Here is a 22,930-nt window from a genome sequence, read left to right on the forward strand (position 1 = left end):
TCCTAGTCTATGTTAGAGAGAAGGAGGATGAATTTTAGGACCTCCGCTAAGGAAACTTGACAGTTGCCCATTATGCAGCTCGATTTATCCAACTGTCTAGGTTTGCCCCTATAATGGTCACCCTTGAAAGTCGTAAAGTTAGAAAGTTTCTAAAAAGCCTTCATGATGATATCTATGATCGGGTTATAATGTTGAGACCCAACTCGTTTGTCGAGGTGCTAGAACATGCCCAATTGGCTGAAGACCTCATCTCAGCTCGGCACCAATGCATTGCTCGGGTCTATACCCAACAATAATAACCCCAACAACCTTGAAAAAGATTACTCAATCTAGTAAGTAGCCACCCCGATAAACGAGCTCGAGTTGCCCTTCCTTCTGCTCTACCTCCACCTACTGGATAACCTGCCCGACCTTCCTAGCCATGTTAGCATTGTTGTCACTCGCATGGTGACCTACCCTATCAGCATATCAATCATGTCTGTTATCAGTGCGGAAGCACCCAACACCTTATAAAGGATTGCCCTCAGTGGCCGAAGGACGTGGCTAAACCTGTAGCCCAAGGTCGTGTATAGCACCTAGATGAACCCGATGCCCTCCCTACTCTTGTCCTTATCTAGGGTATACTTTCTATTCATGATACTTCTGCCAAGGCTTTGATTGATACATGTGCTACTCATTCTTTTATCTCCTATATATTTTCTTACAAATTTGATATTAAACCTGAACCTTTAAGAGAAATATCAACTGTAGAGACTCCCTCTAGGGGATTACTATAAGCTCGTTATATAAACAAAAATTGTAAGATAAAAACTTTAGAAATAGAAGTATTTGTAGACTTAGTACTCTTAAATTTCTCAAGGTTTGATGTTATTTTAGGAATGGGTTGGTTAGAAAAATATAGAACAATTATTGATTATGAAAGTAAAGTTGTAACCTTGCGATCCTCAAAAAAGAAATAAAATCTATTTTTATTATTTTTCATAACAATTGAATTAACAGGAATATTGATGTTGATCCTGTTGTGCATTCTATTATGGTTGTTTGCAACTTTTTAAAAGTTTTTTTGTCGAACTACCTAGTCTACCACCCCCGCGAGAGATAGAATTTTTAATCGAACTGTTATCCAGAATCTAACCAATTTTGAAACCTGCCTATCATATGAGTCGTGCTGAGCTTGCAGAACTAAAAAAACTAGCTTTTCGAGCTGCTTGGTGAGAAATTTATTTGCCCTAGTCACTCCCCTTAGGGGTGCTCCAGTATTATTTGTGAAAAAGAAGGATGACTCCCTCAGACTGTGTGTGGACTACCGAGAACTCAATCAAATAACAGTAAAGAGTAAGTATCCTCTACCTCAAATTGATGATCTTTTCGACCAATTGTAAGAAGTCATGACCTTCTCTAATATCGACCTCAAATCGGGATATTACCACTGAGAGTCAAAGAAGATATTCTGAAAATCACTTTTTGGTGTAGATACAGTCTGTACGAGTTCAGATTGATATCATTCGGGTTAATTAATGCCCCTGCTGCCTTTATGGACTTCATAAACAAGATTTTTCAGCATACACTGGATCAGTACGTTATCGTATTCATTGATGACATCTTAGTGTACTCCAAGAGCTCGGAGGAACATGCGGTCCACTTGTTTGAAGTGTTGGGGACACTTCACCGAAACCAACTGTATGCTAAACTTAGCAAATGCTCCTTTTGGTTAGATCGAGTTTCCTTTCTCGGTCATGTGATTTTAAGTGAAGGAATTTTCGTAGATCCAGCCAAGTTTAAAACAGTGATGAACAGGAATTCATTCACTAATGTAGCCGACGTACGTAGTTTACTTGGCTTGGCAGGTTACTATCGACAATTCATCGACGGAGTTTCTAAGATTGCTGCTCCATTGACTCGACTCACTCAAAAGGGTGTATTATTTGTAAAGAATTACGAATGTGGTGAAATCTTTATGGAATTAAAGCGTCGTCTTACCTCTACTTTAGTGTTGATTCTCCCTAACAACACTAGAAGATTTAAGGTCTACTGTGATGTATCTCATATTGGCTTGGGATGCGTTTTGATACAGCATGGTAGAGTGGTCGCTTATGGGTCCCAACAGTTGAAACCTCATGAGCGGAACTACCCTACTTATGACCTGGAGTTGGTGCCTATCATCTTTGCCTTGAATATATGGTGCCATTATCTATTTGGTCAGATCTTTGAGATTTATACTGATCACAAAAGTTTAAAATACATTTTCTCACAGAGGGAGTAGAACATGAGACAGAGACGCTGGATGGATCTCCTGAAGGACTACGACTGCAAGATCATCTACCATCTCAATAGACGAAATGTAGTCGTTGATGCACTGAGCTGAAAGGAGTCCACAGTGTTGGCCCAAACCATGGCCTCTAGTTGAAAGTCAGTAGAAGTTATGCAGTCACTCCGCCTTAGTTATTATGGCAACAGTACCTATCTCGCTAAGATATGAGCCTTACTTGATCTTTTTATGAAGATTTAGGAAGCTCAGTCTATAGACCAAGAAATTGCCAAGAATCTAAGTAAGTTCTCTTCTAATGAGTTTCCTGATTTCAGGATCTTAAACGATGCGTCATTTCGATTTCGGGACCTAATTTGGGTTTCTATCACTGTCAGGACAGATTTTTAAGGTTACCCATGCCTCTAAACTATTCATCCATCATAGGAGTATGAAGATGTACTGTGACTTGAAGCACCAATACTAGTGGACAGGAATGAAGAAAGACATTGTCAACTACATCTCTCAATATCTTGCTTGCTAGAGGAGTAAGGCAGAGCACTAGAGAACCGACGGTTTGTTATAGGGCCTCCCCATTCCATAATGGAAATGGGAGCACATGACTATGGATTTTTTCATCGAACTACCTAGGACCTGTTCCAGTCGTAATGCTATTTGGTTCATCATTGACAGATTAACCAAGATTGCCCATTTCTTACCCATCAAGATCGCTGACTCCACCAGCAAATTAACCCACCTTTATGTCGATGAAATTGTTCGAGTCCATGGTGTCCCCTCATCCATTGTGTCCGATCGAGATCCTCAATTCATCTTCTACTTTTGGGACAGCTTTCAGGAATCTTTTAGGTCTAGATTGTACTTAAGTGCAACTTATCATCTCCAAACTAATGGTTAGTCAGAGCGTACTATCCAGATATTAGAAGGCATATTGCATGCTTACGTCATTGATTTTTGTAATAACTAGTATGAGTATCTTTTCCTATGTGAATTTTTTTATAATAACAATTATCATTCTAGCATCAGCATGGCTCCATATGAAGCCTTGTACTATATGCCCTACCATTTTCCCACTTGTTAGAGCGAAGTTGGAAACAAAGTTATTTGGGACCAGACCTCATCCAAGAGATAATTGAGAAGGTCACGATCATCTATAAGAACTTAGCTACTGCCCAGAGCCGTCAGAAAAGTTATGCTGATAATCGTAGGAGACCCCTGGAATTCATCATTGGAGACCAGGTCTTCCTTAAGGTTTTTCCCTACAAGGAAAAAATGCGGTTTGGGAAAAGAGGAAAGTTGAGCCCTCGTTATGTAGGACCTTTTCGGATTGTGGAGCGCATTGGATCCGTAGCATACTACCTTACTCTACTTCAAGAGTTTGTGGGTCTGCATGATATTTTTTATGTTTCTATGCCCAAAAGGTACCACCCTGACCCTTCTCATATCATTCCTCACGATGAGATGTAGGTACAAGTCGATATGACTTACGAGGAATTCTCTGTGCAAATTCTTGAATGGACTGACAAAGTCTTATGCAACAAGATGATCCCCATAGTGAAGGTGCAGTGGCAGTACCATACTTCAGAAGAGGCAACATGGGAGTTGGAAAGCAAGATGAGGGAAACATTTTCAGACCTATTCAAGACAAATTTGGGGACTAAATTTTTTTAAATGAGAGGGACATGTAATACCCTTCTCAACACCGTGCTAAATTATTTTTGAAAATCCTATTTATTTGGGCCTTCAGGCCACACTGAACTCATTTAAATTCATTTTGCAGTTTTATATCGTAATTCGTAATTTTGATTTATGCTGATTTTATTATTCTATTTTGATTTTATTTAACTATTATTATTATTATTATTTTATTATTTTTATTTTATTTTGATTTAATTATTATTATTATTATTATTATGTTTAAAATAACTAATTTTTAGGAGAAAACATAAGAGGGGAAAAAATCCTATAGGAAAACACCCACAGGAGAGGGTTGCCTGCACGGGCACTGCACGCGTGCATGCGTGACAGGTGTAGGACGTGCGCATAGTGCGCACGTCCCATCCGTGCGCATAGTCCACACGTCCCATCCATATGAGGCACGGGGCCAGACTTACACGAGCATCATGTCGTGCGCAAGCAGGCTTGTCCGTGCGCGTCACATAGCGCGGGGACAAAGTCCAGGGGCCGCACACTGTGCGCGCACTGTCCGTGTAGTAGGTCTACGTGAATAGGCCTACTTGTGATGCCCCAGCGCGCGGCAGGCTAGCCCGGCACCTGCAGGATAGGCCTGCAGCATGTGTCGGCCAGGTGAGGCACACTGCGGCCTCAAGTAGTGTGGGTAGCGTGCTGTCGCTTGGGGTGTGTTGCTACCGGTAGAGGAAAAAAATTTCATCCATTTTTCATGCTGTATCAAATCGATCTTTCCCATTTTGACACTCTCTCTCTTTGTCGGATTTTGCCACTTGGCTCAAATTTGACGACCCTTATTTTCTAAAAATAGGAGCCCTTCCGTTCATTTTCTCATCACTTTCATTCTTCCACCTTCCAAGAGTTTATAAAGAGAGAGAAAGAGTGATATAGAGAGAGAAGGAGAGGATGAGGAGAAGAATGGTGTGGGAAAAACTTTGAGATTTCGGTAAGAAATTTAGTATTTCTTTAAATGTATTAAGGAGTATTTCTAGAAAATTAAAATAATGAATATGTGATTTTGTGTGATTTGCATGTTCTATATTTAGTAGTTTTTAATAAATTGATATGTTCTTAATATCAAAAATACTATGGGATTTATAGGAACATGATGATTTGCATATAAATAAAATAATATGAAACTGGTTAGTTAATCTGAAAAATAAAAAGATAAAAAAAGATAAAAAAAAGTGGAATGAAGCCTGAATGGTCTGAAGTACGTATGTATCTGCATTGACATACATAATGTATCAAGTGTCTCGTTAGACTTTTTATCTCTGAGGGATACCTATTTTTTCTTCCCCCATCTGGTTTGTAAAGACGTGAGAGACCCACTCCCTGTGGATGACGACGTACCTTCTAACGAGAGTGGTGACACAAATATTTGTTAGGGATCACCTATGACTAATTACTGTCGTGGCTATAGAATATATGATAGGACCACTATGGTCGGTATGGTCATGGTCATAGTCGTACCATAGTTTGACAAGCCAAAAATGTGTCTGAGCAAATTGTCGTTATCTGTATTTGATCTGATCATTCCACATGGGAAGTCAAAAATCCATATCTCCCCTTAGAGATAGAAGTCAGAACGACTTCGTGAAGCATGATATGAAAAATCTGAGCATTTCATGATTTATTTGATTTTCTCTATTGTTGAGTATGATGTTTGGTTTTGATTATTGTGGCTTTGGCATGATGTTTCTTTAATAAATAAAAATTAATTTCATAAAGTAAGATATGACTCTGACGTGACCTAATGGTAAGTGTTAATGATGTTATTATTCACATTTTAAACCTTATAGTGTTATCTAAATACTGTTTTTCTTACTGAGCATATGGAACTCACTCTTTCCATGCACCATCACAGATGAGGAAGATAGTGAGGAACCGTTAGCTGATCTACCCCTTGAAGTCTATGAAGATCCTGTGGATCCGTAAACCTTAAGTGCATGATTGTTCCCGCACTCTGATAAGTCCAACAACGTAATGATAGAAGTGACCCTTTTTATATCTTGATATTTTGTATTTTGTAGCCACTTCTGCACTCAATTATATATGTGTAATTGGAGTTCATATATTTTGTAAGGGATTTGTATTAATTTGCTCTGCTGCATATAATTTTTATCATACACTTGTAATCTATTTCTGTATCTAACACCCTCATATCTTAATTAGCATTTGAGATGTCACAAAAACTGATCACAACTTACCCAACTAAGTAAAATATATTTAACTATAATTTTGAATCATTGTTCAACATTCTCCCCTTAATTCAAAATTACGTACACCAAGCTTAGATATAAAATAAATATATTTTTCATAAGAAAGTGTCTTGGTAAATATATCAACCACTTGCTCATTTGTGCTACAAAATTTCATAGTGATTACCCCACTTGTGACCAAATCATGAATGAAGTGATGATGCAAATTTATGTGTTTTGTTCTTCCATGAAAAGCCCAATTCTTGGAGATTGTGATTGCAGAATTATTATCGCAAAAAATTTCTGTTGCACCCATCTGTTCTTGATCAAAATCTGCAACTAATCTCCTTAACCAAATCGCTTGACATATGGAAGAAGTAGCAGCCACATATTCTGCCTCTACAGAGGAAAGAACAATAGTTGACTGCTTCTTTGAACTCCATGAAATAGCTCCGACCCAAGAGAAAACATATTGCCTGATGTGTTTTTCATGTCATCTAAATAGCCTCCCCAATCACTATCTATGTACCTAAATAACTTGCATTTTGAATTCTTTGAATACCAAATTCCGTACTCAGTTGTTCCAGTAATATACCACATAATTCTCTTTGCTACTCCATAATGATGCTTTGTAGGACAGTGTATAAACCTAGAAATAATACTAATAGAAAATGCTATATCTGGCCTAATGTGAGTTAGATATGTCAAAATAAAAGTTCAACGAAAAAATTTTGACTAAAAAAAGGAAAAATTAAAGTTTTAAAAAGATTATGTGCATGATAAATGAATAGTCTGTAACGAAAAAGACAATCAACGTTGAACCTTTATCATAACCTGAAATCTATATAAAGTAATTTTGTGTTTCTTTTTATTTTTTTAGTTTTTTATATTTTTTAGTTACTAAAATGATAAGATAAAACAAAATAGATAAAAATTTATATGAAAAATTAAGGATATTTTTCTTGTTTTTTTTCTCATTTTCTTTTTAACTTTATTTAGTTAAACATCGAGTAATGTTAAAATATAATACTATGCACAATGATGTAAATTATAAATTCATTGTATAGAAAGTTGAGAAATTAAAATCAGAGAGCATTCTCATATTACAAATATTGTAAGTTTAAATTTGTCAAAACAAATGTAAAACTTCAAAATTGAAAGGAATTGTTCCATTCAAAGAAAAAAGTGAAGAACAACGAGAGACAAGTGATTTGGTTAACTATATGATACACATATAAATCAAAACAAAAGTTCAAAGAACAAAATTACAGCTTTAATAAGATGATGTGCATGACAAATAAATAGTCTGTAACGAAAAAGACAGTCAAAGTTGAACCTTTATCATAACCTGAAATCTATACACTAGAGATTTTTATGCATAAAACCATATAAAGGACAATTTCATTAATAACTAATTTTTGCAATAAATGTATTATATTATTCATTCATGTAATATTCAATTAAATTTTTACAGATATCCAAATAATAGATTGGAGTATAAAATAACAAATAATTTCATTAAAAAAAGAAAAAATATAATAATTAAAATCAAGACAGGAAAAAATATTCCAGATATTATAATATAATTTAAACATCTATCTGAAACAATAATTATAAACTTCTTAAAATTACATGTCTAAATGAATAAATAAATTAAAGCTATCATGTAAAGATAGATAATCATCCACAAAATATTTTTTCAAAAAATAAAAAGTTAAGCTCGATATATGACTGTAGAATATATCCAATTCAAAAAATAAAGAGAACATGTATTGAAAATTAGAAATTTGAAACAAAATTTATTTATTTGTTTACATATTTGTATAAATTCGTATATTTTTTAAAAAAATTGGTAATGAAATGCTAAATATGTATAAAGAATATCTTTATAATGAATATAATTAAAATTGTATTCAAAATTTTTATAAAAGGGTATTTTACAATTATCATTACAAGTATATACATACACATATACACAAATTATATAAAAGGGTTACTGGATTTAATTGAAATTATAATTAAAATCACAACACTAGGGTTAGTAAATAATTGCAGATTTTTACACTCTAATTGGTTAAATTTATTGCCGAATCTAGACCAAAGGTACTAATTTTATTAATGGGCAAAGGGAATGGATTGGAAGAGGCAGAAAATAAGAGATTTATATGGGAGTTAATAATTTTTTAGGTTAAAACAAAAAGTATAAAATGTAATAAAATATTTTTTCTCTCTCTCTCCGCCATCCTCAATTCACATTTCTCTCTCTCTCTCTCTCTTACGGTCCCTCACCTTCTTTCCCCATATCTCTCTCTCTCTCGTTATCTCTGTCTGTATGACATGTTTCATACGAAAAATGAGAAGCCAAAAATACAGCCGTATATTGAAAAACTTGAAGAAGGTGGGTCAAATCAAAATTCAAGAGCTGTCATTTTCACGACACGAAACCAATTAATCCCAAAAATTTGTGTTGAAATACAAATCCATTCACACCCTGTTTGCGTTTTTGTTTTGTTTACTTTCTTTTTTGTTTGTGGGTTTTGTTAGGCTGTAACACTTTTACAGTAGAAACAGGTAGACTTGCATGAAAAAATGGAGGGCATTAAGGAAAACCCGATATTGTTTGATACTGAATTTGAGTCTAAGTGCAAAGACAAGAGAAGCTCGGAATGCAAGACAAAGACCGACCACCTTTCGTTACTCAAATCCTGCGGCAATAACAAGCCGACAAGCAGCCGACTCATCGTGGCAGCCACTAAAAGCTCCATCTCTCCGTCCATTCCCTATAAATTTTGTTCTTATTCTGGGTTTGGGCCATCTTGGAGTAAGCGCTGAGGCGAAAGAGCAGCCAAAGCCTCAGGGACGGTGTTCCTCCTATTCCTCCTTTTGACAACGCTCCTCCCACCATCACAACAAGGAAGAGCAACAACAATACTATTGAAGATAGGAGGAATAGGCTAGAGAGTATAATGAGAAGACTTAAGTTTTTTTTTTATTGTGATTCTTGCATAAAAACTTTAAATACATAGTTATTTATAGATATTATTATAATTATTAAAATTAATTGTAATCACCAATAAATATATTAAATTTAATTTATGACCCATAATTATTAACAAATAAAAGAATATATAGAAATTCTAATTTATGAAATTTGACTATTAGTAAACTAATTAATTATATTCTAATTTACAAATTAATTCTTAACAAATATCAGTTTCTGAACCAATCGAACGAGTTCCTCCTCATAATTTGATTTTGTGGACGTCCACGAGGATGAAGACGACCACGACGTCAACGGCGGTACTGTTAAGAAGAGAATATCATATTAGGAGAAACAATTACTCCAATATGAAAGAAGGTAGGTAGGCCAAGGAAAAAAAAGGTGGATGGGGAGTAGATAAGGGAAGTAGCATGTGACATTATCAGTAAAGTTGCTTATTTGTGAATTGAAATTTTTTTTCAATCTTTTTGATTAGATTGAAGTGAAAAGGGTTAAGTAAAATAACTATAAGCACGAACTCAAATATGCAATTTTGCTTGGTGTGTTAAATGTCCATATGAATACATTGGCCATATGTGTATATATACATTTGGTTTTATATTATCTATTTTTTTATGTATCTATATATTCCAGCAAGTACATATATATTAAGTGAATTTTTTTATTAGGTTTTTATTTCTGCTTCTGCTTGGAAGAACATAAGTTTTGTCAAATACTTACAAAATAATAATAAGTTTAGTCAAATAATAATGAATGTTTAATGTTTGGTAACATATAAGGGAAGTAGCATGATGGGTGCTGAAGAATTTATCATACAAGAAAATGGAAAAGGCAATCAAGTACACTATAGTACAAAAGAAGGTATGCAAGCTAAGAAAAAATATGGTGCACTATTGCTCTATCAAATACTAGCTACTATCAACTTCATCAGCAACCCACAAAGCCGTATTCTACTAATTTGGCAAACTGTAAAAACAAATTGTGTTCACTTGATCAGAAGTTGAGCCCCTAGTGCTGTGATTGTGGTTATCCATATGAGGTGACATTGTACTTCAGAAGACCTTCCTTTAGGGACTTATCAAATGTGAACTTGTTTTATTCTCAGCTTAGTTTTTATTCATAATCCTTTTTCAATGTTGATTATCTGGAGGTGTAGCTCGCGCTGTTTCCCACTAGTGGAAAGTACTTCAATAGGTCAAAAATACTTGGTTTGCCTGTTAATTTACAGGAATCAATCAAGGAGGAAATGCCTAAGAGAGTGATAAGAGATATTTAACATATATGATGAAAATTGATATTTTTTATTCGTGAGCAGATTATTATATTTAACTTGGTTTTGTGTCACTATGAAGATGATGAAGTCTTTAGAGACAAGATTCATGAATTCCAAAAATGAAAGATATAACAAATGAGAATTATTCTCAACCAAGTCATTTAAGCTAATTATATCATATATAGTTATTAGTATGTGCATATAAAAGAAAGTTACATTGACTTGATTTTTTGGTACTTATATATGATGGAGAAGACAATAAGGAAGGGAAACGGAAAGAGAAAAAGGGTGGAAGAAGAGTCCAATAAGAAGAGTTATCTAGAAGATCTATTCATGATGATGTCGCAACAATCAAGTAGAGGCATTATCATCAATTACAAAGGCAACAAGAGAAATAATAATGAGGACCAACAAAAGATATACATTGATTATCTTTGTGGAAAAACCAAGAAGGACCTCAAACTCTTCTATCAATCTAAACCTAAAACCATATATAAGTCTCCCTTACCTCAACAAATGGGTAATGATATATATTTTCAACCTAAACCGATCATGTATTATGTATATATTACTTTTGTTTTTACTTTTGAATATAATGAATATTTAATGTTTGGTAACAAGTAAAGGATGAAGCATCACAGATACTGAAGAATTTATCATATGAGAAAATAAAAAAGGCAATCAAGGTATTAGCATATTTATATATGTACAAAGTTGAGGTGATATATATATGTATATATCTATATATGTGCATAAACTTAAGTTTTTTTCTTTTAAATATAATCAGGTTTAGTAACAAAGAAAGAGAAAAGTGTGACTGGTAATGAAAATTTTATCATACCAGAAAGAGAGAACAACAATCATGATATGCACATATTTATATAGATAGTGTGATATATATATATATATCCACATCTCTAGGTATAAGAACTTATAGGAGACAAGATTTAGGATGTAGTTCACATCAATCAAGTATAAGAACCTCTAGTAATTTTTATGCATATATTTATATATTACATAGTTGATGTTATATATATGTATATTATTTACGTATTTGTTTAGAATGTAATTTCACACAAACTAAGTACAATAACATATAGTAATTATCTACTTTCTAACTAGCTATTCATGTACTGTGATAACATTTTGTGTATAAATCTACTATGATATAAGAACCAATTACGTATTATATATTTAAGCTATCTTTTATCGATATTATTCTATCCATACATTGTCTCCTCATATACACTATTTACATAGTGATCATCTTAGATAAAAATCTAACAGTAATGCTAATAGCATTGATTCAATTTGTTATAGCTACAATGGATGGAGAGATAGCAGCAAAAAGGGGCATCAACAAATTGAGAATGCGCCATTAATAAGTTTTGACAAGAACTAGAGGAAGAACAATGTTGAACATTGGAGACCAAGTTATATTGGAGAACTCGAATAAGCCAATGGTGCAATTCGGTGAGTAAATCGTTTTTATTTCTGTAAATAAAGATTTCAAGTCGCTAATGAAGAAAGCATATGGAGAAGTTAAGTCTAAAAATGATGTTGTTAGGCATAAAGATAATGTTGTGGGTTCTGTAAATGAAATTACTAGCTCCACTACTGAAGAACTTGAGTTGTTAAGGATTCAAGTTGATGGATTTGCTAGAGAAAGTTGTCCAAATTTGGAGTCAATAATGAAGGAGGATCATCCTCGGTTCTGATCATCATTGATTCTAATCACTATATTTACATTTTCTTAAATTTGCATATAATTTCATTAGATTAAAACCTTTATATTTGCTTAAATTTCAAAAGTTTTCATTAGATTAAACACTTTATTATTACATTAAGATCTCTTCTATTGCTATTTTGAATTGCTATTAATAATTTCATTAAACTTATCATAATTTCAATAAGTTTAATATTAGTTATATATGAAAATTCATACAAATGTACACCGCTATAAAAGAAATTCATCCTATATTTACACACTTGAAAGGAAAAGTAAAAAGAAATTAATTATTTGTATTTAATATATATATATAATATAGGTAACAAAATGAAGATGAACGAGAAAAATTATTATTATGAAGTTAGTTTAATTAAATGAAAACAAAAAATAGATAATTAATAATAGATAATAAGATCTATGCATATGCAAAATCCATAGCATTTAATTCAATAGATACACTTAATCTATAATGTTATTGTTGAGCACAAAAAAAATATTTTGCTTTCACTAGAAGGAATACATAAATTTTGGATATAAACAAAAAATGTCCATTGGAAAATAGGTAACTTATTTTTCTCTATTAATATTCTCTTTATATCTTATACCAATTTAAAAAAAATTATAATTAGTATAAAATTATAAATATAATACTTAACCATTAATAAATATAACTAAAAACAGATACATTTTATAAAATTTTCATATTCATTCACAATATTTCTAAATTATATTTAAAATATCAAATATATTTTTTTTACTAAAAATTTAAGAAAATCATGAAATATAAAACATCAAATACATCTATCTTTTACTAAAAATATATACAATTTTTAACTAAAAATGCATAAATTTTTATAAGACCTTTGTCTAATTTTTCAAGAATTCATCTCTTTATAAACTCCTTGATTTTGGTAAACCGGTTCATTTTTACAAATTATGCATCAAGTGATTAAAAAATTCATTAATTGTACCAATACCAACAAACTGCTCTAGAACACCTTAGGAAGACAAACATTTGCAATGATGAATTCTGGAGATCTACATAATACAGGATTAGGTAATTTCATATTAAACTTGTTAGTACAAAATATTGCAAATGAATGCTTAGGTATAGAGGAAAATAACAGCTTATAGTTCCAACAGTAACCATTAACCTAAGTTATGCATTTAACTTTGGGAGTTACTAAAAATTCAAAAATGACAAGAAAAGGTTTACATTAAGGTACATACCATCATTATAATCTTCCATGTTGTAATGATGTGATCATCATCGTTATCATTAAATTCAAACACTTAGTACTGCTTGCCTGTGTTGAATTTTAATAGAGTTTGTTTTCTTCTATTGTTTATAGTTAAAAGATTGATGTTTTTCTAATCAAAGAGAAAAAAAAACTGAATATTTATTATTTGTACATATTTAAGGGAAAAAAAACAAATTTGATTTAAGTTTATGGGGGTTATGGCAAGGTAATTAGACTCTTTTTTAAAAATGTATAGTAAGAACAATGATAAGATAGTTTTTTAAAATGAATATGTTGGAAAAGATAGTGGTGGCAAAACACCACAATTGAAAGGAGTACGATAATTCTACTATGAGGAACTTAAGAAATGCACCAATAATTTCACTGAAAGAATAATGATAAGATGGTTTTTTAAAATGAAAATGGTGTTTACTTCAGGTTTACAGAGATCCTCCCAGAGGGAGAAGTAGTGGCTAGCAAGGATCAATGCAGGGTGGAGTTGAATAATGCTTGCAACACCATGGAATAGTACTTTTTATAAACCTAAGATATATCCATAGCTTAGTCACTTTCGACCACAAGCTAAATAGTACTTGGAAAATCTCTGCTAGTTACTAGCACTGATAACTGATAATTTTGATTGCTTGACTCATTGTTTCCATGTTTTTAGAGAATATACATTTAAACTAACCTTGGTAATTCCTAAGCACCCCGAGAATTTCTATAGTTCAAGTTTACCCCATATGGATTTTTCTAAAGAGTTAATACTTATTAATGTATAAACAGTTTAGATTATATATTTCCTATAAAATTAAGTTTTACATAAAATCTAGTCTTCTTAAAACATTTGAGGAAAAAAATTTCAGGAATAAATTTGAAAATGACATTGATTTACTCTTTCAAATGTATTCTCAAAACTATATATATATATATATATATATATGGATAGGACTAATAACTTATTCATTCAATACAATTTCTCAAGATCAAGCTTGTATTTTTGTTCTTATGGAACATAAAGGAATTGATAAGAACAACATCTCACATTTAAATTGCATTTCGTCATGTTTAATAATTTAATTAAAATGAAGGTAATACAAAAAATATTCAAATTGCTAATAAGTTCTTCTTGTACATACATTAAAATGCAAAAGTTAATTTTAATACAATGAGGACCACATAATTAATCAAATTAATTTTTATAATTAATTTGTATAAATTAAGTAAAATATCCAATAAATATTGTAAAATAACATTCTAAATAATCATAGATTCTTTATTTAATTTCAAAATTTTCATATAAAAAATCATGTTCTAAATAATCATAGATTCTTTATTTAAGTTAAAGATTTCTTAAGTCATAGAGTAAAATAAAGGCTAGGCAATGAATGCCCATTAACAACAAAAAAACTAATTCTTTTTCATTCTTCTTTATCTTCATGTACAAACACAAAATTTAGATGTTTGTGTTAATATTTCTAAATGCCTAATCTCGAGTCATGAAGTTCATGAGAGGAAACCTGGGAGAAGAACTATGTTGGAAAAATCTTACAGGACATAATACCATGTTGCACTTTTTTTACTTGGTAAGGCTTTACTCATTATTATGTGATGGTATATAAGATACTTTCTCAATTCATTTTTTCTGCATTTTAATTCTATTTGTGTTTAATGTGTAAATACATGTGAAAATAGTGATGCATATTTCGTCAATATTATTTATAGGAGGTCAATTATAAAGAAGATCTTGTGGAGTTTGTATGGGAGAAGAAATACACCATTAAATGTTTGAAGGGTTTCATGATGAGTTGACTGTGATAAATACACTGGGTTTTTTAAAAGGGGAGATTGTAATTTACTCTAGACAAAAGAGACTCCATTACTGGAATGTGGAGACTAGAAAGTCTCAAAGAGGAAGGACATGGGATCAGAAGAGGGTAATATGCTTGCGCTCTTTGTTGAGACCTTTGACCTTGGTAGGCATTTGCATAGTCATATCTTGTATGGTTTTCATTTAAATCTCTTATAGCATCTATATATACATATAACATATATGTATGGCTATCTTGTTGGCTGCTAGCTACCTTTTTGGAACCCTTTTAGTTCATGTTTATAAATAATATCATGGTCTATGAATTTTTTTTTCTCGATCAATATCGTGCTATGATTACACACACAGACAAACATGTATATATATAATTATATACATATACATATGTGACAAAAAGAAGGTAAACATTATTTATTTGTATATTCAAAAGATGTAAGTAAATGGATATGGGCCATGAGAACCTATCTATATAAGTGTATACTTAGTCTTAGTCCAATACAAATATATATGTATCTCAATGAGGCCTGGTAAAGCAAAAAACTAGGAACTAATGATATATCTTAGTTGATTATGAATGTTTGTATCTGCAACGGGACACATTGTATAATTTAGGTATACTATAATGGCTATATCTATATACGTAGGTAAGCTATAGGTATAATGTGTATATAGATATATAATTTTTAACTTAACTTTACAGACTATTCTTGCAGCTTTGTACGTGTTAATTAATTTAAAACTCCTTAGTTTTTATAATTTATTGCAGTCCTCGCCTCTTAATGATTCTTAATGTGTATATACACGCCCTTTTAGGTATTCATGTGCACATAAATTGACTTTGAGCATATGTACATGCACATATTTATAAATACATATATACAAATTAATTCATATTATACAACTACAAATATGAAAAAAAAATATATATATCTTAATAAAAATACGCAAACATATGCAACTTATATATAAGTTCAATCGATTGCTAAATAATATACAACTTAAATTAAATTTTTTTGTATGTATTAGAAATAAAAATATTTATTTTGGTACGCACGCGTATATTCAAAATAAACATCAATCATATATAATCTTATATATAATTTTTAACTTATATTCAAGATAAGCATAAATCACACATATTTCTTTTGTTTATAGGAGGGAATGCACGAGAAATGCTTTTTTCGTGCATAGCTTTATATATATCCATTATAATATCTATTATACATGGATGTAACAAATTCATCAACCTGAATCTTGTTGAGTTGATAATTCAACTTTAACGGAAAGAATTGGGGGAAAATCTCTCAAGACTCATTAGACAGAATTTGCTTATATTTCTTTAATATTATACCTTAAGGGATGAGCTATATATATAGTTTATATATAATAAATATATGCAGATAAATCCATTGACTAGAACTTTCTTGAGTTAATAATTTAATTTTGAGTGGAGGTGTTGGGAGAAAATCTCTCGAAACTCACTAAAAAATCTACATATGTTTCTTTAATGTTATGCCTTATTAGAGGAGTTATACATTGTGTTTCACTCTTTTGTACTTTAGGTCGTTGGTTGTAGTTTTGTATAAAGTCCAATATTTTTTTTGTCAAAGTATACATGCATGTGAAGGTAAATTAAGAACATGTATACGTATAGATAATATGATAGTACAACGATGCACGAATCTCAACTTAAATTTAATATATAATTTACTAATTAGAACTTTTTAACTTCATTAAAGATGTACCTTTGGAGTGTAACATTCTTAATTATAGATTGACGATTCACATGCTCATAATATAGATATATTAGATTTGCGCACACGATCCTTAACTTTAATCAACTTATAATTTACAATATAAATAATTTTATCAATGATATCGTGGTGATCATCTATAAGTTACTATGAACATTAATAAATGATATAAAAAAAAAGAATTTCTAAGTTTTTAAATTGAAACACTTCAGATTTTATTTCAAGCGCAATATTAATTTTAAAGTTGTACATTTATACATAAATAAGTGACATTCATATTCACAATTCTCAACTCCTATAACTTTAATTGATTAAAAAATAAAAAGAATATCTTGACTTTTTTTATTTTCTAAATAATATCTTTCAAATAACACGTATATCTATACTAAATAAAGGATAGCTACGTGCACAGATAAACATATTCATATAATATTAAAATATATGTACATATATATAAATATGTAATTACATTATTTTAATTTAAATTTTACAAGTTACTAAACTTAAATATGAGATGATATATATGTGTGTGTGTATATGTATATACACTTAAACATTGTTGGGTTACCTTTAAATATATAGTTTGGATTTTTTAAATACATATATGTTTTGTATACATATTTTCGTATTTAAAATTGATATTTAATATTTTTTTCTTTCAATTATTATCTCAAAAAAGGATAGGCTTGCATAATTTAACTTATACTAATTATAAAGCTCAAGCTTTAAATTATATATTTTTTAAACCAAGTTACATTAATTGTAAAATATTTTTATGTATAAAATAATAGTGACATGGATTTCTTGAGGAGACAACTATATGTGTAAAAGCAATTATAATTAAATCACATAAAGCAACTTCTCTTAAGAAATTTGTTGACTTTTTTAAAGTTTAAAAGATTCTTTAAACCTATATATATACAAACATACAATTATAAACTTTTATAAATTTAAGTCAACTCACTTACATATATATATATATATATATATATTAGAATAAATTTGGTTAGTAAAAGAGAATAAATTAAGTATAAACTTTTTTCATGTCACAGTATCTTTAAACTTTACAACTTTGTGTGAGAAATCTATCATACCATTAAATACATAATATTGTAATAGTTAAGATAATTGTATTTTATTTGAGTTTTACGAATTTTGATCGCACTAAAAATTGTTTTTATGACGTTCTACTGCTAACTACAGAATCAACGTCCAAATCAAGCAGATATACAAGAGTTACTTAACAAAATAGCGAAAGAAATATCTCATACATATGTAATGTTATACATTAAAACAAGTAAGACTATCACATTTATCTGTACAATAAAGATAATCTATGTAAAAATACATAACCTAGACTCACAAAACAAAACACCCAAAAAGGATCTTATCTTCTCTCCTACTCGTCCTTGAAAGGATCCAGACAAGGCTTTTCATGGAGACCTTCCAAGTTATCATCTTAGGGATTCGGGATGAGTCCTAAAAAAAACTCAATAAGAAAGATGGTATTAAAGCCATATAAACAGGGATAAAAATGGTTAATTAAATGCAATTAATGAAGAACAATATTATTTTTTTCAATTGTATCTATTTGATCATGATGCCCATGTTTGATACAATTGTAATATCCAGTCCTTAATGTAAATTATGTGCAAATAAAAGAGTTTAAATTTTGAGATAAATTAAATTAAATTAGGGCTTGAGGGTTTGAATGAGAGAATTTTCAGAAATTAGGAGTCTTTATGAATTTTAAAGGACTTAAGTGAAGACGTGTGTAAAAATGGGGTTGAAATCATAAATAATAAAGAATAGAAGGGGCAAATAATAAATCAAGAAATGGATGGCCAAGATTCGACCGTTTGAGGCCGATCCAACTCATAATCATAGACCATCGAGTGCCCCAGATTCAATATGATGAGATCGAACGGATGGGAAATTGAGTATTTAAAAAAACAATTTAAGGTTTCTTCATTTTTCAAAGTGAGAGCCAAAAATGAGATAGGGAGAGAGCTGAGTTCGAGTGGGAGAGAGAGTAGGCCGAGCGGAGTGAAAGTCGAGTAGAAGGGAGAAGACAGTGCGATGGAGAGAGGGCAGTGTGCTTGAGGTTGTGGATCGACGAAGAAGAAGAAGGGAGAGTTGAAATCAGGAGGAATGAAGATTGAAAAAGGAAGAGAGAAGAGGGTTGCTAGCTAGATAGAGAAAGAGAAAGAAAGGAGAGGAGCGGTTGAAGAAGAAGAAGAACAATAAAGCACCGCGAAAGTTGAAGGCCAGAGGAAGAAGGGATAAGAAGAGTCACGATTGGGAGACGCCACGATGCTGGCAGTTTCTAAAGTGAGTCGCACGCGATGCCGATTATTCTGAAGTAGAATCAACCACCCTGTCGCAACGAGTGAGGAGTTCTTTTGGGGAAAATTGAAAAATAGTTTCGGGAGGTGAGAACCCGAAACCCGAAGCCGTTTAGCCCTTCGTGGCACCTGACCTGAATCTTATAATCCTCTTTCCCTTTTATGTCAAAGTTTTCGATGGGAGCATCTGTTGACACGTATGTGGACGCGTATGTGCAGAATTTAGAAGACAAAAAGCTCATGTCGATGCAGTGAGCCGAAGAGTGGTCTACCAGATGCAAGAATCCAAGTATTCCTAGTGAGGTTCGAAACCCGTAAACCAAAAGCGATTTAGACTTTTAGTTTCTGATTTACGATTATTAACCATGCAGTGGATCCATATTGAACCATATTGCTTGTGATTGAATCTGGTATTGCAGGGCATTTTGGGAAAGCCAATTTGTAAATGAATTTTTTAAGTATTCCTCGTTCCAAACCTAGATTAGGATTTTTTAAGTTTACGCATGTGTATTCTTAATTTTTGTGAGTATTTCAGTCTAGTACGGATACTTCACTAATATACTGAGAAGAATTGAGACTCGAACACCATCTAGACAGCATGAGCCTGCCAAGGGGAGTTCAGGACATTTGATCTATGATGGTCGCTTGCTTATTTTGTTGTTTTTGACAATTATGAACCTACATACTGTTATGTGACCTAGCATAAAAGGAAAAAATTTTGAGATTGACAGTAAGATAAAATAAGATTGCAATTTAAAAATAATTGAATTAATTATAATAAGAATTAATAAATTAAATAAAGGAAGAAATCAAAAATAAGGAGTGGACATAAGTGAGCAGTATATGGATTATGGATGCCTATTTGTTTAATCTGAATTGAGGACGGGAAGGTATGTATGTGGCTAAGTTCCGCAAGTATGGTGAACTTGCACATAAATAACTTTGTGAAACTTAATACAGACGTGGGTAGGTATTTCTAAGTGTGTAGGTCACCTAACAAACATAACTGTTGTGAACAGTGTGAGATTTGTATGTGTGTTATCAATGCGATGGAGAGATTCGTCTCTCCTTGATGACAATATAAATATTATCGTGTGATGAAATCTTAGATATGATCTATCGAGTGTATATGTATCATTTTGAGCATATCTATAAAAGTTCGAGTATAACTGAGAAATTTGATTGGAATATGTGAAATTTCAATGTTAGAAATGACTATAAATAATTAAGAAATTATGAATTAAGAATATTGTAAAAAATTATAAATAAATTTTGCATTGAAAATATTATATTGCATATATTACATATTTGTGTATTTTTGCATGACGTTTGATATGAGTTTTGAAATAACGGGAATACCTATTGAGTTAGTGAAATTCATTGAATTTTATCCTGATACTTTTCAAATGATGAAGAATAATCAAAACAATATATATATAGATATTATTTATGTCATATGCGATGTTAGATTTTATGTTAAACTTTTTAACTGTGCATATGCATATTTTATGGATCTATTGGATGAAGAGTGATATGAGTAGGTTTGTGCCTCGTTATTGGCATTCAGGGTGTTATAATAATAATTCCAAGAATGCACACACACAACCACATAACACACCCATGCTGGACTAGACTCTTCTTTTGAGTTTTATTATTTTATTAATTTTTAATTTAGTTATATTATTTACAAATTCATATCCGTGGCCGTTTACACCTATTTCTCAAGGAGGCAATACAAACTTCGATCAAAGCCACGAATGGGAACATCAATTAATCAATCAATAAATATATCAATAAGTGCCAAATAAAGACAATCGCTCAACCACTCCAATCGTCATCATAATGTTTTACTCATTACCATAATATGATTTCGATGGTTCAATTTTCTATTCCGAAAATACTGAACACTAATCCCAAACCTATAACCCAAATACCAGCACCTGCACTCTAATTAAGTCCTAAAATAATACAATCAGGTCCTCCAAAAAAAATTAGATGAATCATATTTTACCACTCTTTGAAAATTAAGTTTTAGACTCTTTAATTATTTTTCTCTTAATTTCTCATTCTAAGCCTAATTTTTAATTTTGAAATTTTAACCTCCTTTTTTCTTTCCTATATTTTATTTAAAGTGTCAATTTTAAGAATTTTATTAATTTAATTCAATTTATTGATTTAGGAAAAATTTAGGAAATTTTATTTATATATTTAATTTAATTTTTTTATTTTAATTTTAGTGTTATATTATATATTTTAATTTATTTTGATTTAATTTTCTCTGAATCTCAATAAATCCCCATTTCTCCATTTTATCCAAAATCCCATTTTTTTCCATTTGTGCTTGATTTAAAATACTTTGAATACATTCATAAACATTATTGAATCTTCATTAAACACTTAAACATGTTTTAATTACACAAAAGATGCATTAACACACACACTCTATTTTTGTTAGAAGCATGCAGGGGCTAAATTTCATGCGATTTTCACCTTCTCAGTGCATCTATAAAATTCCAAATTTGTTTAGACTAGATTACTGTCTCTCTGAACTCACTAATGCACGAAACGGAATACAAAACGCACGAATGGAAGACATCTGCAACAAGAAAAATTGTCTGCAACTCGCCTGTACGGCGATGCAGAGTCAGTGACGAATTTGGGTCAAATACGCAGGTTCTGAGGTGTTTCTATCATGGAAAATTAATTCCTAATCATCGTAAGACATCGTTAAAGTAATCCAGAACTTAGAGTTGAACAAAACTCGAAGCTAGAAGCTGCAGTTATGAAAAGGACAGAAGCTTGTTGAAAACAGAGCCGTTTTTGGTGCAGCAGAGAAGAATGCCTCTGTTTAGTGCTTGCTGCGGTGTTTTGGGAGTTTAATTCTGTGAAAGAGAAACGTGAGAAGCTAAAGGAATGCCGTTTAAACTCCTTAATATTTTATATTTTGAATTTTCTGATGGATTTCGTATTATGTATTTTAGTTTCATATTTTATTTGGTTAAATAACCATTGAAATTATATATTTTAATTTTTTCATAAGCAACTTTATTTTTAAAATTTAATAAAAAGATTTTGGGGAAAGACGGAGGAAAAATGGCAGAAATCTCGTGGAAACGCTTGCAGGAGAAATCTCGCCCGTACGGGCTCTGCGCACCATAGGCATATGCGTGCACAACCAACACAGGACGTGCGCACTGTGTGCATGTCCCATCCTTGTGGGGTGCGATCTGCGCATGCATTCCATCGCACACGCCGTCCACATGGTAGGCCTACGCGCATGGCAGGCTGGGGTAGCGTGCATTGCCTCGAGCAATGCATGTCGCCCCCTTGGTTTTTGTGTGCCGCCTTCGGGCAGCAAGCCACCACTGGCTTGGGCGACGTGTTATAGTCACTTGGGCAATGCGTCGCCATCGTTTGGGTGGCATGTCTTTAGTTTTTACGCCACCGTCACATCATATCGTCCATCTGTCGGTTGTCACATCTCATCTTTTTACATTAACTTTCTCTCTCTTTGCTAGGTTTTGCCACTTGACACAAATCTAGTGGTCCCCATTTTCTATAAAAAGGGACCCTCACTTCACCATTTCTTCATCACTTCCATTT

At 31.7% G+C, this 22,930-nt stretch overlaps 1 protein-coding gene and 1 long non-coding RNA gene across 2 annotated transcripts; both read left to right on the plus strand.

Moving 5' to 3' along the window:
• Nucleotides 1-1,534: 1,534 nt before the first annotated feature.
• LOC148266824 (uncharacterized) lies at nucleotides 1,535-3,934 on the plus strand. Its single transcript, XM_088216063.1, has 5 exons — nucleotides 1,535-2,152; nucleotides 2,584-2,657; nucleotides 2,939-3,156; nucleotides 3,345-3,643; nucleotides 3,731-3,934. The coding sequence occupies exons 1-5, from the start codon at nucleotides 1,535-1,537 to the stop codon at nucleotides 3,932-3,934; spliced, it is 1,413 nt and encodes a 470-aa protein (XP_088072189.1).
• Nucleotides 3,935-18,856: 14,922 nt separating this feature from the next.
• LOC148266825 (uncharacterized) lies at nucleotides 18,857-19,910 on the plus strand. Its single transcript, XR_015817492.1, has 2 exons — nucleotides 18,857-19,630; nucleotides 19,747-19,910. It is a non-coding gene; the product is annotated as an uncharacterized LOC148266825 (long non-coding RNA).
• The last annotated feature ends 3,020 nt before the right edge of the window (nucleotides 19,911-22,930 follow it).

The sequence above is a fragment of the Carica papaya genome, chromosome 3 (assembly GCF_054855325.1).
Source record: "Carica papaya isolate Zhongbai chromosome 3, ASM5485532v1, whole genome shotgun sequence".
Taxonomy (NCBI): domain Eukaryota; kingdom Viridiplantae; phylum Streptophyta; class Magnoliopsida; order Brassicales; family Caricaceae; genus Carica; species Carica papaya.

What these genes read in the sequence shown, in the direction of transcription:
- LOC148266824 (XM_088216063.1), top strand. Translation starts at nt 1,535, where the DNA reads ATGGACTTCATAAACAAGATTTTTCAGCATACACTGGATCAGTACGTT. An exon ending in CTACTTATGACCTGGAGTTG is followed by an intron (nt 2,153 to 2,583) that starts GTGCCTATCATC and finishes TCCTGATTTCAG; the next exon opens with GATCTTAAACGATGCGTCAT. An exon ending in TTATCATCTCCAAACTAATG is followed by an intron (nt 3,157 to 3,344) that starts GTTAGTCAGAGC and finishes CCCACTTGTTAG; the next exon opens with AGCGAAGTTGGAAACAAAGT.